General features: G+C 38.0%; 1 protein-coding gene across 1 annotated transcript in view; it reads right to left on the reverse strand.

Annotated features, from left to right (window-relative positions):
* Positions 1 to 24,253, reverse strand: part of LOC124775555 (nose resistant to fluoxetine protein 6-like) — a 153,157-nt gene that overhangs the window by 116,022 nt on the left and 12,882 nt on the right. The window contains exons 3-5 of the mRNA XM_047250384.1: positions 15,981 to 16,177; positions 6,484 to 6,644; positions 6,208 to 6,376 (exon numbers count right to left, since the gene is read on the reverse strand). Of these exons, the coding sequence (XP_047106340.1) occupies positions 6,208 to 6,376; positions 6,484 to 6,644; positions 15,981 to 16,177 (527 nt within the window). The remainder of the gene's footprint in view (positions 1 to 6,207; positions 6,377 to 6,483; positions 6,645 to 15,980; positions 16,178 to 24,253) is intronic.

A 24,253-nucleotide genomic window follows, 5' to 3' on the forward strand; every position in this document is an offset into this window, starting at 1 on the left:
GATGAACTAACAGGTCACGAAGGTTAGGTGGATGGCGGAAAGACACTCTTGGTGGAGTGGGGAGGATTTCATGAAGGATGGATCCTGAAAATGAGATCCATCCTTCATGAAATCCTCCCCACTCCACCAAGAGTGTCTTTCCGCCGTCCACCTAACCTTCGTAACCTCTTAGTTCATCCCTATGAAATTCCCAAACCAACCCTCTGGCTCCTACCCTTGTAACTGCCCCCGGTGTAAAACCTGTCCAATGCACCCTCCCACCACCACCTACTCCAGTCCTGTAACCCGGAAGATGTACACGATCAAAGGCAGAGCCACGTGTGAAAGCACCCACGTGATTTACCAACTGACCTGCCTACACTGTGAAGCTTTCTATGTGGGAATGACCAGCAACAAACTGTCCATTCGCATGAATGGACACAGGCAGACAGTGTTTGTTGGTAATGAGGATCACCCTGTGGCTAAACATGTCTTGGTGCACGGCCAGCACATCTTGGCACAGTGTTACACCGTCCGGGTTATCTGGATACTTCCCACCAACACCAACCTATCCGAACTCCGGAGATGGGAACTTGCTCTTCAATATATCCTCTCTTCCCGTTACCCACCAGGCCTCAATCTCTGCTAATTTCAGGTTGCCGCCACTCATACCTCATCTGTCATTCAACATCATCTTTGCCTGTGCACTTCCGCCTCGACTGACATCTCTGCCCAAACTCTTTGTCTTTAAATATGTCTGCTTGTGTCTGTATATGTGTGGATGGATATATGTGTGTGTGCGAGTGTATACCCATCCTTTTTTCCCCCTAAGGTAAGTCTTTCCGCTCCCGGGATTGGAATGACTCCTTACCCTCTCCCTTAAAACCCACATCCTTTCATCTTTCCCTCTCCTTCCTTCTTTCCTGACGAAGCAACCATTTGTTGCGAAAGCTAGAATTTTGTGTGTATGTTTGTGTTTGTTTGTGTGTCTATCGACCTGCCAGCGCTTTCGTTCGGTAAGTCACATCATCTTTCCCTCTATCCATATTCATAAGCTTATAAGGTGAAACCCTTCTCTCTTCCACACGTTTCTATCATAACCTGATGTCATAGGATGGCTGACAAGAGCAATACACACGTGACAATATGACTTGGGCAAATGGTTGTAATTTTCATGCCATATACATGTTGTGTATGACGTCAGTATGCTGCATGTTAGGCGCATCACACATTGTGAGGGGAGATAAAAGGGGAAAGCCTATGTGTGCAGTGCAATAGCCTGAAATATGACTTGCTAACATGAGCATAATAAGCAGAACATAAGAGTGGCACCTAGAGAGAAATTGATTAATTCATAGTGCAGATGTGTGATCAACAAAGCAAGATCATTTTATCAGTTTTAAATAGAGAGAAGGCACTACACAAGGAACAGGAATAGTGGACAAAAAATTAGGTTATATTTAAGTAACATTATGTTTGAATGATGTGAGAAGGCATAAACTATAGTTAATATATATATTTATTTAATATATATAGTGATATGTTTTATAAAATAAGTGACAGTGGAGAATAGAAAATCGAGTTATCTTGATTAGCTTAGCAGATTTTGTCATCAATATAAAATGCACTGAGCCAACAAAGGATGAAAATGGTAATTTCAGTCCTTGCTTTGTTATGTCTTGTGGAATTTTTAATGATAAATTGAGATGTATGGGCTGACTGGATGATTTTAAATACAAAGACAATAGTGGATCTAAATGAGAAAAGGAAATGAACGTGGGAAAAATGTTATCCAAAGTTCTATGCTAATACAGATGTGTTTTTGTACACCAACAAACATGTAAGTAAAATGAATTTTGTACGGGGAGTATGGTGCAATATGTTTTAAAACTGGGTTAAAGAAACTCCAGAAATGAAGGGATCCATTCCTGTCAGAATGTGGTAAATGAAACTGAGGTACTGTGCAGACAGATTTTATACAGTGAAGTGTACCCTGCCTTAGGTGAGTTAGGCAGTTGAAATGGATAGGCAGACCTATAGAGAGGCTGTCCTATGCCTGAGGTCAGGTGCATTCAAGAAAGAAATGGCCTGTTCTTCATTTTGTGTAGTGGAGTCAACAAGTCAATGTTCATCCACATATGGAATGTGTGGCTATGAACTGTCTGCATGATGTTGAGGTACTTCCTTAGCCAGTAAGATCCTGAGATCTGTCTCTGATAGAACATGGTGGGACCTCCGTCACAATACCAGTATCCAAAATATCAAGCACTAGTTACAATGGCTGTGGGCCAGATTGCCTCAGGGGAGGATGCAATGGCTTTATTACATCCTTCCCAACTGAATTACTGCATGCATCCAGGACAGAGGTGAAGCAATTGCATACTCCACATATCTGCTCATCATTTTGCTTCCTCACCACCTTCTGGATGCTTCGCCTTTTTTGTCAGGCAGTGTATATTCTATACAGGTCCCGTTCCTGTTCACTGAGGAGTATAATGTCATAAGGAAACTTGGTTGTTGATATCCTGTCATCCTGTATCCTTTCACATCCTGTATCCTGTCACCTTGAATTTGAATCCCACTCCTGAACCTTCTAGCTGAGCATCTTAATCAGTTCTTATAAAAGTACAACTACACACACACAAACACACACACACACACACACACACACACACACACACACACACATACAAAGAAGGAACAGGTTCTCCAACAGTGTTATTCCGTTGCTATTTCTTTGTTACTGTACACTTTGCTTTTGCATATGTAGACTACATACACCAAGAGAAAATAGTTATTTATGTACTGCAATTGGACAGATAAAAATCTACTCACCAAGCATTGGCAGGAGAAGAGACAAATAAAAGTTAAGGAAATGTGCAAGCTTCTTAAGCTTCTTCTGCGAGACAGACTTAAGGGGGAGGAAGAGTGATGAAGGAGAAAGTACTGGTGACACTTAGGTAATGAGGAGAATTACAGAAAAGTCACCCTCTCAGACAAACAGAAGCTAAAAGATGTCAAAGTTAGTGTAAGGAGGGCTATGCGTGAAGTGTTCAGTGAATTTGAAAGTAAAATTATATGTACCGACTTGACAGAAAATCCTAGGAAGTTGTGGTCTTATGTTAAATCAGTAAGTGGCTCGAAACAGCATATCCAGACACTCCGGGATGATGATGGCATTGAAACAGAGGATGATACGTGTAAAGCTGAAATACTAAACACCTTTTTCCAAAGCTGTTTCACAGAGGAAGACCTTCTCTAAATCCTCGAACAAACAAAAAAATGGCTGACATCGAAATAAGTGTCCAAGGAATAGAAAAGCAAGTGGAGTCTCTCAACAGAGGAAAGTCCACTGGACCTGATGGGATACCAATTCAATTCTACACACAGCATGCAAAAGAACTTGCCCCCCTTCTAACAGCCATGTGCCATTAGTCTCTAGAGGGACAGAAGGTTCCAAATGATTGGAAAACAGCACAGGTAGTCCCAGTCTTCAAGAAGGGTCGTCGAGCAGAAGCGCAAAACTACAGACCTATATCTCTGACGTCAATTTGTTGTAGAATTTTAGAACATGTTTTTTGCTCACGTACCATGTTGTTTCTGGAAACCCAGAATCTAATCTGTGGGAATCAACATGGATTCTGGAAACAGTGATTGTGTGAGACCCAACTCACTTTATTTGTTCATGAGACCCAGAAAATATTAGATACAGGCTCCCAGATAGATGCTATTTTCCTTGACTTCTGGAAGGCGTTTGATACAGTTCTGCACTGTCACCTGATAAACAAAGTAAGAGCCTACGGAATATCAGTCCAGCTGTGTGGCTGGATTGAAGAGCTTTTAGCAAACAGAACACAGCTTGTTGTTCTCAATGGACAGACATCTGCAGACGTTAAAGTAACCTCTGGCATGCCACAGGGGAGTGTTATGGGACCACTGCTTTTCACAATATATACAAATGACCTAGTAGATATTGTCGGAAGTTCTTTGCGGCTTTTTGTGGATGATGCTGTAGTATACAGCGAAGTTGCAGCATTAGAAAATTGTAGCGAAATGCAGGAAGTTCTGCAGCAGGTAGGCACTTGGTAAAGGGAGTGGCAACTGACCCTTAACGTAGACAAATGTAACATATTGCGAATACATAGAAAGAAGGATCCTTTATTGTATGATTATATGATAGCTGAACAAACACTGGGAGTATGTGTCCCATCAACAAAGGAGGTGGCTTACAAAACACTCGTTCAACCTATACTTGCGTATTGCTCATCATTGTGGGCTCCATACCAGGTCAGGTTGACGGAGGAGATAGAGAAGATCCAAAGAAAAGTGGCGCGTTTCGTCACAGGGTTATTTGGTAAGTGTGATATCGTTACGGAGATGTTTAGCAAACTCCAGTGGCAGACTCTACAAGAGAGGTGCTCTGCATCGTGGTGTAGCTTGCTGTCCAGGTTTCAAGAGGGTGTGTTTCTGGATGAGGTATCGAATATATTGCTTCCCCCTACTTATACCTCCCGAGGAGATCACAAATGTAAAATTAGAGAGATTCGAGCACGCACGCAGGCTTTCTGGCAGTCGTTCTTCCTGTGAACCATACCCGACTGGAACCGGAAAGGGAGGTAATGACAGTGGCACGTAAAGTGCCCTCCGCCACACACCATTGGGTGGCTTGCGGAGTATAAATGTAGATGTAGATGAACTCAGGGTGAAGGGAGACTTATCAGACAGGATGAGAAGGAAAAATTGCTTGTTGGAAACTACACAGTATGAGATTCGAAAACATGAGAGCTGAGAGGTAGTATGCAAGACAGAGAATATTAACAAAACATCATGCAAGAGTTAATAAAAGCAGAAAGCTAAATGTGTTATACATGGTAGACAGGTGGATGTGGGGGGCGAGGGAAAATAGATGACTAAAAAATAAAATATATAAAAAACTGAAAGGAATCAAAAAAAGGAATAGTTATTTAAGAGAAATGCTGGGGCCAAAGAAGTTAATGTAGATTAAACCTAGATGGGTGGCAAGAACGAAGGATATGTTGTAAGACCAGTTCCCACCTGTATTCTGAGAAACTGGTGTAAAGGGGGAGAATCCAGATGGCACATGTTGTGAAATAGGCATCAAGGTCACAACTGTCATGTTTAGAGCACACTCTGCAACAGAGTGTATCAGTCATACGCAGAGGGTGTGTACTGGCAGCACACTATATCCTGTTGCAGAGCATGCTCTACAGCATGATAGTTGTGACCTTGGTGCTTGTTTCATCAGATGTGCCATGTGGATCCTCCCCCCGATCCCATTTTCACAGAACTGCACAGTGAGAACTGGCGTTGCAACATGTCCTTGGTTCTCACCTGCCATGTAGGTTTAATTTATGTTAATTTCTTTGGTCTCAGGATTTCTTTTTCAGTAACTATTCCTTTCTCTGCTTCCTTTTCATTTTCTATATATTTTTTTCTGACCTCTCCAGTTTTCCTCCCCCCTCCTCTCCCCCCCCCCCCTCCCCCCCCCCCCCCCAATCACCAACCCGCTCCATCTGTCTACCATGTATAACGCAACTAGCTTTCTGCACTTATTAACTATTGCCCAGTGCTTTGTTAGTAATTTCTGTCTTGCTTTTTACCCTTAACGTCCAGCTCTAAGCTCTCATATTTTAAAATCTCACTCAGAGGACTCCCCAACAACCAGTTTTTTTTTCCTTTTCATCTCTTCTGGTATAAGTTTCTCCTCACCTGGGGTTCTGGGTGACTTTTCCACGACTCTCCCCTTTTCCTAAAGCTCACTGACCCTTTTCGTGTATCCCTTTTCCTTTCCTTTCAAACTTTCTGCCTGTGAAAGGGGCCACTGGCTCCAAAAGCTTGCACATTTCCATAACTTCTGTATGTTTCCTCCTGCCATCGCTTGGTAAGTAGATTTTTTATCTATCAAATTATATTTTCAAAAAATTGATAATTTTCGTTGTTATTTATGTACTGTAAGATTGGTAAGATTGGATGTTAACTTTTCCATGTATAGTGTCTCTTAGAATACTAATAAGATTTCGCAGTTACACAATACAGATGAGTGGGTAATGATTTTTGTCTTAACTTATTTTTAAAAATACTAAAAACATTTAAGAATGCAAAAAGAAATATGCATTAAAATGTGACTGCTGATATCAATAGTGCATTAGGGAAGCAGTGTTTTATTTGAAAATGGCCAGCAATCCCAGTACTTAATTTAGTACTTACTTCTGATAAAGGGTTGTAATAATTTTTTATGTAAATGATATCGGCCCACCAATCAGATTGACAGGTTTCCATTATTGGTTTCACATGTGCATCCCAGAGTGGTCCAGATGCCATATGAATCAGTAGAGATGAATTAAATAATACTGCCATGGCATAAGCAGGAGTCATCCTAGAAAAATAACACACAACATAAAATTAAGCAGCTACAAAGTTTCTTCAAATTATTTGTGAATTTATTTAACAGTTGGAAAGACAGAAGAATATTTATTAACCTACCTCAAATAACGACTGATATAAAATAGTGGTAAGTTAAACTTTTGCACTTTATCAATTTCTTGCAAGAACATGTAGGCTAAAAGTAAACCATTTATCATGAGAAATGTGTCTCCTGCAAGAGAACCACTCAGTATGTGTACATATTTCCAGTCTCCAAACATCTGTAAGAAAAATTATGAATTACCAATTTGAATACTTAATTATCAATATTGCCAAACTTTTCTTTGGTCATTCCTGTTGCAATCTGTAGTGGAAAACATAAATAAATCATTTTGAACAACAATGAAAATGAACTTATATTCTGAACTTCAATGCTTTTTCCTGGGTATTAAGTCTTTTTTATCTAATCTTCATCCTCCTTGGGTACAGATACTTAAGTAGTTTAAATCTGGCATGTGTATGAATACTTCAAAACGTCATTTAGGCTGAATTTATGATTCTTCTAGTGTATGTAGTTTTTGTGATAGTGTAGTTAATTAAAAGATATGGATGATTAAACTTTTTTACTGTAGTGTGACTCAACAGATATCGAGTGAGCTAATGTCTATTTATGGACTTAGCAACATCACTTGTTACAAAGAATGGCATTCCAACTTTTCAGTAACATAATACAAATTCTGTCAATCTAATTAACTTACAAAATACTGTAATCAACAGTAAAGTTCAGAAGCAGTTAGTTTTCTGTTGCATATTTTGTCTTTGTCCTTGTTAGTTTTTGACTTTTCCTATTATACTTTTGTTAACCTGTTTTTTATGCACCAGGATGCTTGCTTTCTTATTTGTTTAAGCAATTAATTAAGACTTTGCATAATTAACCATAGTTTTCAATGTAGTGCTTGTACCAATAAATAGGGCTTTCCTACTGTGGATACATAAAATGGTTCCACAAACTTATCTAAATTACTTGACCATCACATATTTGTAGTGAAAACAACAGTCTTGGTTGCAGAATTGTTTTTATTGCTTTATTTATTCATGACGTGCATTTTGCCTAATAAGAGGTCCTTTCAGATTGACCAGTAGTGTGTTGGTAAAGGGTTATTGGGTGTAATGTTTATTGCATCATCAATCACATATTTTGCAAACCAAATTATATGTACTTATAGTCCACTTGGGGTAGCAAAAGCCAACCAAGCAATTTTTCAAACGATTGTAAGGTTTCTGAAATAACAAATAAAGAATATGCCAATTTTTAAGTAGCTGGATGTCACTCAAAATAGTCAGTTGGTACTCAAATGTGAACATCCTAATATCTTTGTGATAGTCCTGGTCCAGTGGGTAAATGAATAATGAATAACACCTACATTGAAGCTGCTTACAGTTACTCAAGTAACTGTTATGTGCAACCAGTCTGCAAAAATACATTTATCAGCATCTCAAGAACTGAGTAATGTCAGTGGCTAAGAAAAGTACTAGTGTTTCCTTTAAATTCAGTTTGAGAATATTTTTAATGAATCGAGTTGTGGTTGGTAGGAGGGTTGGACCACCATTGACACTTTTCTTAAGAACTGGTGACTTTTCTTAAGAACTGGTCTAAGTGAAGTACTGTGCACCTTTCTCTGATAATTACTACAGGACAGTATGTGAACTGTGATGTGTAGAGTAAATGTAGACTACATTTTGTGTCAGACATAATCATTTTCTTTTAGTGTCTTGTTAAAGCTATTACAGATCCTTGGACAGTGTTTATATAAAAACTTTGTTTCTATAACATTATAATTTATTTGATGAATTCAGCCTGGACTCTTGTCTGTTTGTGAATTCTGACCTGGTTTGAGTGCTATTAATCTGAGAAACTTTTCATTGATCCAATAACAGGACACTGAGGATAAGAAATGTGTGGAAAACCAAAATTGTGGTGTCTGGTACTTAATTGAGCAAACACCATCCAGTATTCATTAAGCTTTTCAGCTTCATGACTTCAGACAGATGTGCTAGCAAAGATGGAATGGAGAAGAGACTACAGAAACCAGGTTATTAAACTTACAATATGGTAGAAATTCTTCTCCAGAACTCTCTTTATGTGGATTTGTTAGAGCTCTGTGGATCAGAGTCTTTGGCACCAAATTTCTTTGTGACAGATGGTTATGGGTCAAGCCCTGGGGTTGGAGGTCAGTGTGCATGTACACTGAGGTGACAAAAGTCATGAGATACCTCTTATTATTATTTCAGAGTTCCTTTTTAGGGTATAATGCAGCATCTTAATGTGGCAGGGATTCAACAAATCATTGAAAGCCCCTGCAGAAATACTGAGCCTTGCTGTCCCTGTAGCCATCCATAATTGTGAAAGTGTTGCCTGTGCAGGAGTTTGTGCATGAACTGACCTCTTAATGATGTCCCATAAATGTTCGATGGGACTCATCTCAGAATGACCTCTTAATGATGTCCCATAAATGTTCGCTGGGATTCATCTCAGAATATCTTGGTGACTGAATTATTTGCTCAAACTGTGCAGAATGTTCTTCAAACTTATCACTAACTGTGGCCTGGTAAGATTATGCATTATCATTCATAGAAATGCCATCATTGTTTGGAAACCTGAAGTCCATGGATGGCTACAAATGGTCTCCAAGTAGCCAAACATAACCGTTTTCAATCAATGATCAGTTCAGTTGGACCAGAGGACCCAGTCCTTTCCATGTAAACACAGCCCTTACTGTTATGGAGCCACCACCATCTTGCACAGTGGCTTGTTGACAACTTGGGTCCATGGCTTCATGGGATCTGCATCACACTCAAACCCTTCCATCAGCTCTTACCAACTGAAATCTGGACTCATCTGACCAGGCCACACTTTTCCATTCATATAGGGTGAAACTGATGTGATCACAAGCACAGGAGAGTTGCTGCATGTGATGTCCTGCTGTTAACAAAGGCAGTTGCATTGTTCGTCTGATGCTGTAGCTCACTAACATCAAATTTTGTCACACTGTCATAATGGATATTTTTGTCATACATTCCACATTGATTTCTGTGGTTAATTCAATCATTTATGCTTGTCCACTAGCACTGGACACTCTACACAAACACCGCTGCTCTCAGCCATTAAGTGAAGGCTGCCGGACTCTGTGTTCCCATGGTGAGAAGTAACGCCTGAAATTTGGTATTCTTGGCGTGCTATTGACACTGTAGATCTCAGAGTATTGAATTCCCTGATGGTTTCCAAAATGGAATGTCTTATGCATCTTCCTCCAACTACCTTTCTGCATTCAAAGTCTGTTAATTCCTTTTGTGTGACTATAATCACATTGGTAACCTTTTCACATGAAGTACTTGATTACAAATGACCGCTCTGCCAATGCATTGCTATTTTATATCTTGTGCACATGGTGCTACTGCCACCTGTATATGTGGATATTGCTATCCCATGACTTCTGTCACCTCAGTGTATTTTCTATATGTGCCATGACTTGAGGATCCATCAAGTCTTCTCTTATCTAGCACTTTATGTAAGATAGCTGGCTCTCTTTTTCAAGTTACATTGTGAATAATAAACCATGAAATAAGGAAAGGTAACCACTCACCTACAGTTCACTGATGTGTTTCACATAGAAACATGCAACAGAAAATAATACTTACACTAGCTTTCGAGCTCTTGTTCTTTCTCTAACAAAAGTGCACATGATAAGGATACGAGCTGAGGCAATGAATTAAAATTTGTGCTGTGGTTGGGACAAGAACCCAGATCTCCTGCTCATTAGACAGATGTGCTAACCACTATACCACCATAGCACTGTGGCTACAACAGCTGAACAGAATACATTAGTCCAACACCCTCCCTAATACAAACTTCAGTTCACACCTTCAGCCTATTTTCCTCTTCATAAATCATCAATATTGCTGAGGCTCTCCAACACTGAAATAGCACCCCAGCTTTGTACATATGGGGGAATTCTGCCTGTCGCTCAGGCATAGCTGATCTATTGATTTTACTGGACACATACAAGTCTCAACTTTATCTTCGATAAGGATGGAAGTTGAAGTAATGAATTAAAATTTATACCATGGCCAGGACATGAACCCAGATCTGCTGCTTACTATGCAGATGTGCTAACCACTACACCACTGTAGCATCATGGCTACTATATCTGCACAGACTAACAGACTAGTAGTAGTAGCTTTATTCATTCATAGATCTCTTTTTACAAGGATATAGGACATGTCAAAGTATTTACAAGTTTAGACCAATTTAAAATAAGCTAATTCATATCCACATAGATTTACAGACTTCTAGTTAGTGACAATCATTAGATTTACTCCTCATATATAACACTTTTTTTACAAATAACTTATTAAATAATGTAATGCCACACTGTTCACTCATATCTAACTATCAGTCACTGCACACACTATAACACATTGTTTCATAACACTTCACTCAATACACACACACACACACACACACACACACACACACACTGGTGACCTCTGGACCATTTTCTGTACTGCAACTTCCCATTTGCTGTCCTGAAAAACTGAGTCAGCATTCCTCTATAATGAGTGAGTTGTTGAGCTCAGAAAGAGGAAGAGGTGTTAGTATTGTGCTATGCATAGCATGGGGTAAGTTTTTCTAGAAAAGGAAAAAAAAACATAGTGTGAAGGTGTTATGTGGAATATTGGATGTGTTATAATCATTATTATTATTTATTTGTATAACATTTTTTTTACCAAACTCCTAATCTGTTTTATCTAAGTAATCCTAAAATGTATAAAGTGTGTTGCATAACAGGTACTTTTTAGCTGTCTTTTTAAATAAGGATATTTTTACAATTTCTTTAATCTCTTTTGGTAATTTATTGTACAGTTTTATTTCTTGGTAGAAAATGCTGTTTTATGTTAATTTTTCTTGGTAAATGTAAGTTGAGTCTAGCTCTTGTTCCATGGGCATGGACAGAGCTGTTTGTGCAGTAATTACCAATGTTATTTTTGATATGTACAACTGACTGGTAAACGAATTCACAAAGAGCAGTTAAAATCCCCAGGTTTTGAACAGATCTTTACAATGAACTCAACTACTACTTTTGGTTATTATTCTTGTGGCTCTTTTCTGGAGTTTGAAAATTGTGTTCATATATTGTGCATTTGTTCCCCAAAAAAGAATGCCATAGCCTCATCAAACGCCCTCCCTAATACAAACTTCAGTTCACTCCTTAGCCCTTTTCCCCCTTCATAAATCATGAAATAAGAAACAAGAGCTTCTCATATCACGAAGACTGAAAAATTAAAGAGTTTGTACATATGCTTTGTACCATTTGGAACATACAAAGACTGAACAGATGCAGCTACATGGATGCATGTTGGTACCACATTTTTTTGTCATCAGTCTTCTGACTGGTCTAATGTGGCCCACCACAAATTCCTCTGCTGTGCCAAACTTTTCATTTCAGAGTAGCAATTGCAACCTACATCCTCAATTATTTGCTGGATGTATTCCAATCTCTGTCTTCCTCTAGAGTTTTTACCCTCTATAGCTCCCTTTAGTATAATTGAGGATATGACTTTGTGTCATGACAGATATCCTGTCATCCTGCCCCTTCTTCTTGTCAGTGTTTTCCATATATTCCTTTCCCTACCAATTCTCCAGAGGACATCTTCATTCCCTACCTTATCAGTCCACCTAATTTTCAACATTCTTCTGTAGCACCACATCTCAAATACTTCGATTCTCTTCCATTCCATTTTTTCCACAGTCCATGTTTCACAACCATACAATGCTGTGCTCAAAAATTCTCAGAAAATTCTTCCTCAGATTAAGGTACATGTTTAATACTAATAGGCTTCTCTTGGTTGGGATACAATTTTTGCCAGTGTCTGCTTTTTATATCCTCTATGCTTTGTCTGTCATTGGTTATTTTGCTGCCTGGGTAGCAGAATTCCTTAACTTCATCTACTTTGACACCATCAATCCTGATGTTAAGTTTCTCACTGTTCTCATTTCTGCTACTTCCCATTACTTTTTTCTTTCTTCAATTTACTCCCACTCCATATTCTGTACTCTTTAGACTGTTCATTCCGTTCAGCATATCCTGTAAATCTTCTTCACTTTCACTCAGGATAGCAATGTCATTAGTATATCATATCATTGATATCCTTTCAACTTGAATGTTAATTCCAGTCCTGAACCTTTCTTTTATTTCCGTCACTGCTTCTTCAATCTACAGATTGAACAGTAGGGGCAAAAGGTTACATCCCTGTCTTACACCCTTTTTAATCCAAGCACTTCGTCCATCAGGAGTTATTTTGCTACCTAGGTAACTGTATCCTTTAACTTCATCTACTTTGTTCTTATTGCAATACCAGTTTACAGTAAGCATAATATAAGGAAAAGAGAAGTGGCTACATCTATAAAATGTGGAATAAAGTTCCAGTCCATAGGCCTAAATTAGTGCTGTGCTGAACAGCTCTTTGAGTTCCGTGGCTCATTAATTGACATGAAAAGATACAAGACAATGGTGCTGATAGTGTACAGTCCCTCAATAAGAAAACTTTTAAATTTCATAAAGCAGTCAGAGAAAAAACTAGAAAGATTTGGTAGAATACTGTAAGTGGAAATTCCTCGTATGTGAAGATTTCAATATTGCTTTCATTCCCAACAAGAACAAAAGGATGCAACAGAGTGGTAATTAGTATTTTATTTCTAAATGCAACTATATTTCATGAAATAGGTGTGAGCTCAACAATAAATGACTTATCTGCACCTGATGGTCAAATGACAGTAATAAACTACATCCAGCAGTCAGGTCTAGCTAATAAAGGAAAAATACAGTTCACAGAATCATAAATGCTGACTCAGTGACATTATTCAGAGAGAATTTATTGGATAAACAATGTGTAGAAGTTCACCTACAGCACAAAGTATATGAGAATTCTTAAAAATACTCATTAAACACTGTGAACCCAGTTTTCTGCAGCAATGGGACAGCGACGAGTACAGTGGAAGTTGACACAAAGAGTAGCTAATATCCGAGATCAAAGTAACTTGAGCTAAGAAGAGAAAGCTATACTTAATGTAGTGGATTAGCTCTGATAAGACTTAAAGAAGCACACAAGTGTCCCGATACAGCCTTTGTCCGTGCATTATGCATAACAAAAAATTCATGAAAAAAAATGAAATTTTAAGCATAATTTGGAATGGAATGAATGAATTGAGTAAGATTAATGATATTTGTCTCTCTAATGACAGTAACTGCAAGAGAGATAATGTTTGATGCAAATCATTAGTCAGTAAATTCAAATTTATACTTTGTAACAACCGTAGTAAAAAAGGCAGTGACAAAAACTGGATCATCAGATACAGAGCCATTAGATTCATTTAATCAAATAGTGCATGGTCAGCCAGCAGACACCAGGTTTGCTTATTCATCTGTTACAGATAAAAAAAATCATTAGGTCACTGAAAAGCAGTAATTTTTCTTGCTGCTGTTATACACCAACCAAAGTATTGGGACCTTGTGCTGACTTGATAGTACACTGTTTAAATTACTTAAATTTTTTTCAAGAGCCAACATTATGGGAGGAATTTAGGAATATATTACAACCCTCTAAATAATGCTTCCAAAGGAACATGATGACACCATCAGACTGATTACACTGCACACAAAGCCAATTAACTTCACATTATTTCTGTGGTCTATGCAATAGAACAGGAAGAGGCTCTTAGATGTGATACAAGGTGAAGTCTGTCTTTCAGCCCCTTTACAGTGGTTTACAGAGTATTTAGAAGTTCGAGATGTGTGAGAAAAGTAGTGAATACCACAACACTGCGAGCAATCTGGCAACAGTCTGTTGTTATACTTGTGTAGCCTAGTTTGTTGATACCTTCCAAATGTGCAGTCTGAGTTTGAGCTCCATACAGCCAACACATCACTTCTGAGAGTGCCATCAGTGAAGCTGTGGTTTTTTTGTGTGTCACAAAAATGGAACAGTGGAATTTGGAGCAATGTTATGCCATTAATTTTTGTGTTAAACTGGGGAACCTGTGAGTGTGACCTCTGAAAAGTTGAAACAGGCCTATGGGGAACATTCTTCATGGAGAACACAAGTTTTTTGCTGGTACAAATCATTTTTTGAAGGCCAAGAACATATTGAAGATAAACTTTGCTCAGGGATTAGATTAGATTTGATTAGATTCAGTTTACAGTCCATAGACCCAAAAAATGAGATGATTCTCATGGGTGTGGAACATGTCAGAAAGTATAACACAAAAACATAAAACATTTGAATATAATACTTACTATCCTGATCATTTGTCAGGAGATAGTCAATATACGTTAATATAACACAGTAAACTGGAACAGCTAATATTCACAGTTATGCAGTATTAATTAATTTATCATACACAAAATACCTAACTTGACTGCTGTGACCAAGTGTTGTCAAAACTGAAATCCAACAGATATTTTACTTAAGATGGCTTAATAGTCTGTGTTGAGACATTCATCTATGGAGTAGAAGCAGTTGCCTATCAAAAAGTCTTCCAAACTCTGTTTAAACCCTGCTTTATCTGAAACCAAGTTTTTAATGGTTGCTGGCAATGTATTGAAAATGTCAAATATGTGCATGCTCTTGAGATATCAGACCAATGTTCAGCAAAAATTATGATGGTTGACCTGTTAAACTTAATCACTTTCATTGTACATTGAGTTCCGGTCAAAGTTTTGCACATATGAAAGGTTTGTGCCAAATAAATAAATAAATAAATAAATAAATAAAAATGGTGGCAAAAAAACTCACAACACACAGAAGGACAGTTGAAGAAATGTGTGTGTTTATACTCTTGAGACAATTGCCAATTACCATGAATAGTGCAGTCATGTGATAATAGATGATGAATCCTGAATTTTTTTGTACAACCCTGAGACATAGTGGCAAAGTCAGGAGTGGCACTCTGTGACACCTCCTGACTGAAGAAAGCTCCAATGAGCAAATAAAAAATTGAAACAATATTGATTTTTCCTTGAAGGGCTCAGGAAAAGAGTAGAATTTAGTGAGACTGGACAATGCAGAAAAGTGGATTCCACATTATGACAATACCCCATATCACATGGCCACTTCAGTTATAGAGTTTTTGACCTCGAAAGCCATTTCTGTCATTCCACAGTCCCCCTATTCACCTGATCTTGTCCCTGTGGCTTTTTCTTTTCCCGAAATTGAAAAATGTCTTAAAAGGACGTCATTTTGGGTCTTTGGAGAACATTCAGAAGAATGTGGCTGATATGTTAAAGGCCTACCAGTTAAAACCTTCTAGTGCTGCTACTGAGAGGGTGTACAACCACTCCATTGGTGTATAGCTGCTGGAGGCAACTGCTTTGAAGAGGACAATGTTGTTATTTGATAACAAATAAAAACTTTGTTAGTTTTCTCATTACTTTTCTCACGTACCCTGTGTATGTAGAAGTGAAAGTAGGTAAATAAGCTAAAGTGAAATGTGTAATCTGTAAAATTGTTAAGCAGTTGTTTATCATTAAATGCATTTTTATGTTTGTAATTATATTTACCATATTCATGAAAGTGTTACCATTGTCACTTGGTATGGTTGAGCCAATGATATATCTGTGTGAGACCATCACCCATCCTATAGTTATGAATGTCATTCCATTAAGGGCTGATAAAGAGCCATATGGTGATTTCACACTCATTAATTGCTTCCAGTTTTTAGTTGCTGAAAATGCTGTGAATAACTTCTGCTTAGCACCTGAAACAGATACACTCATAATGAATTATGCAGCAACATAAGACATTGTATAACATTTTTCCCTCCCTTATTTATCATTCTGCAACACATGTCTATTACTAGTAATGCCTGTTACAAGCAGGTGCAGTTAATGACCTCAGTAAGGCTTTCATATTCTAAAGCTATCCTTCCTAGTTCATTATTCATTTAATAATTTTTATACAATGCAGGGTGCAACAAAAAGATGTAGTCAAACTTTGAGGATACTTTTTTCACACACAATTATGCTAAACATACATGGCTAGAAAATACTTCATTTCCATGTTAGAACTAATTTTCGTAAACTTTTCAGAGTACATCACTCTTGGGAAATAATTAGAAACTTCTTGCATTGTATTAACCTGCAGAGAATATTGCTAACATAATTTCCATACTTTTACCCAATACTATCATGTGACATAATTTTCTAGGGCACAGCAGTTACAAAAATAAAAGTATTTATTCTATGGAAGCAGACAGTAAGAACAGAGTATAAAACTGGATCCTCTTCAAGAGCTTAGGGACTGCCAACATATGTGCCAATTCATACTCTCCCTAATGCAGCTAATAACAAAAATGAATTTATGTGTAGCAACAATAACAGTATCTGTGCTGTGTATTAGTTTTATTTAACTGCAAATGGTTTCAGTGAGAAAATTCACCATCTTCAGACCACTCTGCAACATAGGATGATCACACTTTCAATGGACATCATCACCATATCTCCTGCATATCTCAGCATTCACATGTGCATCTGATTGCAGCACATTAATAAAAGAACTGCTGCCCCATTATCCATTAGAAGATGGCTGTACAGAAGGGGTCAATTTGTGATGGATTGTCTAATTCACAACTGGCCACTGTGGCCAAAGGAAGTGGTCATGTGTGTTTGAGTAGTACTTGTATGGATGTGAGTGTGTTTTCTACTTCAGAAGAAGACCTTTTGGGCAAAACCAAAAATATATAGCAGTCTTTTCAGTGTGCCACACTGCAACACAAAGAGCCAAAGAAACTGGTACACTGCTATAATATTGTGTATGGGTCCCCGTGAGCCCGTAAAAATGCTGCAACACAATGTGGCATGGATATGACTAATGTCTGAAGTTGTGCTGGAGGGAACTGACACCAAGAGTCCTGTCCATAAATCCGTAAGAGTAGGGGGGGGGGGGGGGGGGGGGTTGGAGATCACTTCTGAACAGCATGCAGCATGTTGCAAGGCATCCCAGATATGTTCAGTAATCTTTATGTCTGGAGAGTTTGGTGGCCAGTGGAAGTGTTTAACCTCAGAAGAGTGTTCCGGGAGCCACTCAGTAGCAATTCTAATAAACAGTCATCAACAATTACAACCTAATGACACATAATCAATGGGACATATTAGAACATTTTGTGTAACTAAGGGAGAGTTTCATGTGATAAGCTAGTACATTTTGTTTGTTTCCCTTGATTAATGCCCAACTACAAGAATTTCATTGTACTGGTCAAACCAGTAGCAGTATGACATTCCAGCCAGAGTTGTGGAAGAAGAAAGACTGGTTAGTGACAAAGACAATGTACCCATGCACCATGACAATCCACCCGCACACACCTCACTCATTGTGAAGGAATTCCTGGCCAAAAACAATACGGCAACAGACCCCCACCCTCCCTACTCACCTAACCTAGCCCCATGTGAAGTCCACCTGTTCCTGGAGATAAAAATCACATTGAAAAGGTGGCATTTTGACTCAACTGAAGACATCCATGTGGAAATACAATGGGTCCTGAACTTCACCCTGTGGACTACCAGGAGTGCTTCCAAAATTGGTAACAATGCTGGTATCATTGCATACACACCTGATATGACTAATCTGAAGGTGATGGAGGACATAAGGATGTAAGTATAGTTTTCTGATTTTTACAACTGCAGTTCTTGGTTAGCACAAAGTATGAGGAGTTGTATATAAGGGCAGTCAAATTAAAACAAGGCAGATGGGGAAAAGTAAGTAAACTGTTTATTATTTCAAAAGTAACTGCCATATCTGTTAATACATTTATCTCACTGTGAGACAAGATGGTTGATGCCTTCATGGAAAAATGTTTGCAGTTGCCTACTGTAAAATTATGGATGTGGTATTGGTAGATTCATTAAAGCTTTCTAGGTCATCTTTACAATCTTAAGAAGATACAAGTCTTGGTTCAAACTCTTCACACAATATTTTGACAGATAACAAATGTAGCCATTTACAGCTTATCAAAAATTATCTTCAATGTAGACACAACCAAATTTGCAACTGCACACTTACTGAGAAAACATAAATTTTGAAACAGACAAAATGCCTATTAAATGTAAATGAATCTCTGAGTGTTAATGTAATAGAAATAGACACGTTAATTTCAGTAACAAACCAAAAGATGAAAGTTACAAATTGTGCAATAATGTTAAATTGTTGATTATATTACCTGCTGGAACTTTATGTCTCATTCAAAAACTTAGGAGACCAGAGACACTGAAAAGCTTCATAGTTTTTGTCAATTCTATCCCTAACAAAAAATAGCCAAATTTGAAAAATGAAAATTGAATCATGATTTTGAATTCAAAAGGATAGTTGACTCACAAAACTGTTCACACCAAACTTACTTTTATTATTTGTAAAGCCTGATATGGACATAAAACAGATGTAAACAGTTTGTACACAAACACAAAACTGCAAAACACAAGTTTCACAATCAATAGTGGAAAACATGCTCAAATCAAATTAAATGTACCATTTTTAACACAATATAAACATATTCCCATAAATAATTAATGTTTCATATTTTTCTAATTTTTGTGATGGTATTAACCTATCTCAGAAACATGTAAACTAAAACCAAAATAACAACTCCAGCCTGAACCTGGAGGTTCTAAAAGTTCTTTGACATATCAATGCAGATGATGTATTTGGTTGTCAGGGATGCTAGGAAGTGGATGTGTGTTGAAGGTTGCTCTATAAATTGTTCTCATCACTAATATATGGGAATATTGTAATCATCTATGAAAGTGTAATAGAATCTGGAGTTAAACCTTCTGGTAGAAAATGACATCATGACCAAGACGATCTATTTAAAGGCAAATGTCAGACTTAAACCTGCTACCATAACCTATTTTTACAAGCTTGCACAAGAAGAAGAAGAAGCAGCAGCCTGGGAGATTACCACCAAAACTTCACATCACAAAACTATGTACAATTAATTCAGTTACTCCTTCTTCACTTTGTCCAAATTTAGATACTTTAGGGCAGAAGACTAGTGCTAGAATTTGGTCATACCTAAAAGGTATTATGACAGGTGAATGAATCAGCATTATGCTACAAACTCTGCTTGTACCCAGGTGTGCACCTCTTTGTCTGAAGCAAATCAATGCCACAAATGTCTTTCTTCATGGCTCCAAAAATATGAAATTTGGATGAGAAGAGACTGGGATTGTATGGAGGAAGTATAAGGGCTTCCTAGCAAAGTTTCTGTATCACACTTGAAACAACCATGGCATCATGTGGCCTGGCTTATGTTTTAACATGGCAATAAAGTATTTTAACATTCATTTCAGTATAGTATAGCTATATGACTTCAGATACAGTATTCAGTGTACCAATATATTGTTTTGATTCCTCAGCATTATATTCATATGGTATGATTTGTGGAAATGGCAAACAGCCTGAATCAGGATGGCAAGGCAAGAAATTGAGCCATACTTCAACAGGATGTAAGTCCAGAGTCTTATCAAATAACTAATCAACACATTTGCTGGTCACATTTCGTGACTGCCTGATATCAATCATTATAAATGGTAGCACCCAGCTTCTCATTTCAAAGATAAATAGTAAAATTTACAGCAAAACTCACTCTTATTAAAACTGACAATCATGGAGCAATTTAAGAATTGTCTTTCTGCGCTTTCCTCTACTATAATCATGTAGATAAAGTAAAAACATTTCTTGTTAGTTGTGTTGCATTTGCTTCATCATAAAAGACGAATGCCAAAAAGGTCATAAAATTCACCTCAAGGAAAATTCCTTGCATTAAATGTTCAAAGCAAAAAGAATAATCATTAACAAAGTATTACAGCTCAGATCACAAATGACGTGAAAACAATCTATCTCCATGCCCTTGCCAGGTCAAAATAAATTATAGACTTGTGTAGTTATCAGGGTATTGAGCTTCACTGTTGATACTTTCTGTTATCTGCTTTATTACTTCATCACTGGAAACTTTATATTCTTTTTTGAAGACACATAAAGAGAATATAAATTATTTTACATGTTTCACAAGTACAGTAAACACAAAGAAATAAAAGAAACCTTTTTGTTGTTGTGGAAATCAGTTCGAAGACTCATTTGGCCCTCTCTCTGCTAGTTTATCTTTAGCAAGTTTTTCATACATGCATAACCTCTACACTCAGCATCCATTTGAACCAGCTTCATATATTCAAGCCTAAGTCTTCCTCCACAAACTTAAGAATTTAAGAACCCCCAAACCTATGCTTCCTTCCATTATTAAATTACCTATTCATTGATGTCTCAAAAAGTGTCCTATTAACCTATTCCATCTTTTAATCAAACTGTGCCATAAAGCTCTTTTCTCCTCAATTCAGTTTAGTATCTCTTTATTAATATGATGGATTGCTACTCATCACATAGAGAAGGTATTGAGTTGCAGGCAAACACAGTAAAAGGCTTGCTAAACTTTTAGATTTTGACTAAAAAAGTCCCCCCTTCAGAAGCAGAACACACACACACACACAGAGATATGCACAACACTCACACTCATGGTGGCTGTGCCTATGGCCACTCAGGTCACATTAATTTCTTGTTATTCCATCTCAGACTTTCCATTATTTGATTATACTCCTTCATTAGTTATACAATATGCCCATCTAATCTGCAGTATTTTTGTCTAATACCACATCTCATAAACTTCTACTATCTCCTTGCCTGTGCTGTTTATCAATGACTTCTCACTTCTATATAAAGATGTGTGGCAAACAAATACTTTCAGAAAGTATTTCCTAACATTTAATTTCATGTTGAATATTAATATATTTCTCTTTTTTTAGGAAATAAGTATGTGGGGAGTCCTGGTAAAATTTAAATAATGTAGGGTAAAAGTGACCACTTACTGAATAGTAGAAGCACTGAGTCATCGACAGCATACATCAGAGAGAAAGAAAACTTGCTAGCTTTAGGGGAAAAATGGTAGTTGTATCGAGAGGGATTGATAGAGAGAGACAGAGATGGCAGGAAGGGGTTTGGGGGTGGGTAACTAGTGGGTCAGGTGGAGGCAGCAGGTTTTTTGGCTAGGAATATGAGAGGGAGTGGTGGCAAGTCTACAGGCTACACATCTAATGCAGTGGCAGGTAGTGAAGCAGCTGTAGAAATTGAGCATGTTGTGCTCAGCTGGATGTTGTGCCACTGTGTGATCAACATAGTTATTGGCAGCAGTTTGGCAGTGGCCATTTATTGTGGTGGACAGATGGTTGGTTGACATACTGACATAAAAAGCTGTACAGTCATTGCAACTGAGTTGGTGTATGACATGGCTGCTTACACTGGTGGCTCTGCCTCTGTGGGATGGAATAAGCCTGTGACAAAACTGGAAAAGAAAGTGCTTGATAGGTTGATTGGACAGGTGCTGTATCTGTGTCGTCTACAGGGATGTGATACCTGTGGCAATGGGTTGGGAGTGGAAGTGACATACAGATGGACCAGGATATTGAGTAGTTTGGGTGGATGAAGAATACCACTTTAGGAGGGGTAGTAGGGTTCTTGGTTTGGATGTCCGTCATTTATGGGCATGATGATAGATAATCAAAGCCTTGTTGAAGGATAGGGTTCGGCTGTTCCAGTCCAGTCCAGTCCAGTTGGGTAATGAGGTGAGTATTCCTCTGAAGCTGATTCTTGGGGATGGTGGGACAATTAGGTGGGGAGTTCTCATCATTTCAGATCCACCATCCAGAGTTGGTCAGGTTGTAAGCGTGTGATTTTGTTGAAGGGACCACAACTATCAAATTGCAGATACTGTTGTGATTTTGGGTTTAATATGGACAGAGATTTCTTCCATTCTTTTCATCCTCCAAACTTTCACCTTTTTTGTCCTGTTCCATTTACACACTTAATAATTTCATTTGTCCATTTCCCAAGTTATTTCATGTTTTTCTAGCACCATACCCTGTTTTATCTATCTGCACCAGTTCAGGAAAGTATTCCTTAAGTAAATCCCAATTCCCCATCCTATGTGTTAAATGATCCTTCAGCCCCTACTCCCCCTCACCAACTGCCTAACCATAAAAATTCCCTTTTCTGAATGCCATCTGTCCTTTCACAATGACCTTCATCTTTTCAGACTTCACCAGTCGCTATTCCTCACAAACATGGTACTGCAGAAACACATCTCCATGCCACCACATCCCAGAACCACCTATGCTCCTTCCACAAGATTTCATAACTGAGCAATCCTAACTACATACACCCTGTCTCCAAAATTGAAACCCTTTCCCTACAGTGCCTGGAAGAATATTCCAGATGCCACCTCCATAAATTGTCCAATTAGTTGACATCCTACTCCCACTTTGGAACACTACTACCTATCAATACCTATCCTACCCACAGTGAACCCCCTTATCAACCCCTCTCAGCACCCAGATCCTGCTTAGCTGCCTTTTTCAAATTTGCAAGAGCCTACAAAACTTCATCCCACCACTCCACTAATTCCAGAAACCAAAGAAACATAGAACACTTTTGTTAACCTTTCCACCAAAAACCTGAATCCAACAGAAGTTTCAGTCCTATCCAAAGGCCTCATCTTCATTCAAAACCCATGTTTAACCCTTAACCACCTGACACTGGTCTCAGAGACTGGCGAGGTTTTGTTTTTAAATGTTTTCTGTTATTACGCACATGACACAATTGTGAGTCAACATATTCTTTCCCTTCCCCCTCCAGTTTGTGCCATGTCCTTGGCAGCTCCAGATGTGTGCACACTTGGTAACATTTTTTTGCATGTGGACCATGTGACCAATGTCAGGAGGTTATATAACATTAGTTAAATTACATATTTTTTATTTTTGTAGGGTAACAATGTCTGAAATGGACAAAATGGAGAAAAATATAGTCCAATGGTTAGAGGAAGCTGACATAGATTCTCAAAACTTATTATCCACATCAGAACTCCTGAATGAAGATTGCAGTGATGTAGAAGATGTTCCAGTGGATAATATCATTGTAGACAATCGTCAGTCCAATTGAGAAGACAAAGGTGATGGGCCTGAACCTCAGCCCATGGAACAAGAGAATGGCATTAGGGACACTGATGGAGGATTCACCTTCTGATGATGATGTTCCAGTGGCAACATACCGTAGCTACTTCGGTAAGAACTGATTTTGTTAGTTTTCCTGTCCTCCTGTCTCAAGATCAAGGACTATGTTTCATAACATCATACAGCACACACATGGACTCAAACATAATTGTCAAGGTGCTCTGCATGAAAACACAAAACCTCTGGATTTGTGGAGCTTATTTTTCTGTGAAAGTATATTGGGAGAAATAATAAAACATATTAACAAAAAATCAGATAAACTCAATCAAATTACCAAAGGGAAACAGTTGTTCATGATGTAGATTTAACTGAATTGAAAGCCTTCATTGGTATGCTGTACTACATTGCCATTTTCAAATAAAACCATACACATTACACATGCTGGTACAGCAAAGATGGCACAGGCAGAGAAATATATTGCTGTATTATGAGCAAGAACAGGTTTGAAGTACTGCTCAACCATCTTCAGTCTGATGATGTAAATACTTGAATTGAATGCCGCAGCACTGATTTAGCTGCACCTATATTGCAACTTTTTGAAATGTTATTCAGAACTGTAAAGACATCTGTTCCGTTGGCAGCTATGCTTGCATTGATGAAATGTCAGTTGCTTTCTGTGTAAAGTGCAAATTCAAAATGTACAGCCCAAAAAAACCACACAAATATGGTTTGAAAATCATGTGCATCAGTGATGTTGACAGAAGGTACACACAGAAATGTGACCACCA

This window comes from Schistocerca piceifrons, chromosome 2 (genome assembly GCF_021461385.2).
Source record: "Schistocerca piceifrons isolate TAMUIC-IGC-003096 chromosome 2, iqSchPice1.1, whole genome shotgun sequence".
NCBI lineage: Eukaryota > Metazoa > Arthropoda > Insecta > Orthoptera > Acrididae > Schistocerca > Schistocerca piceifrons.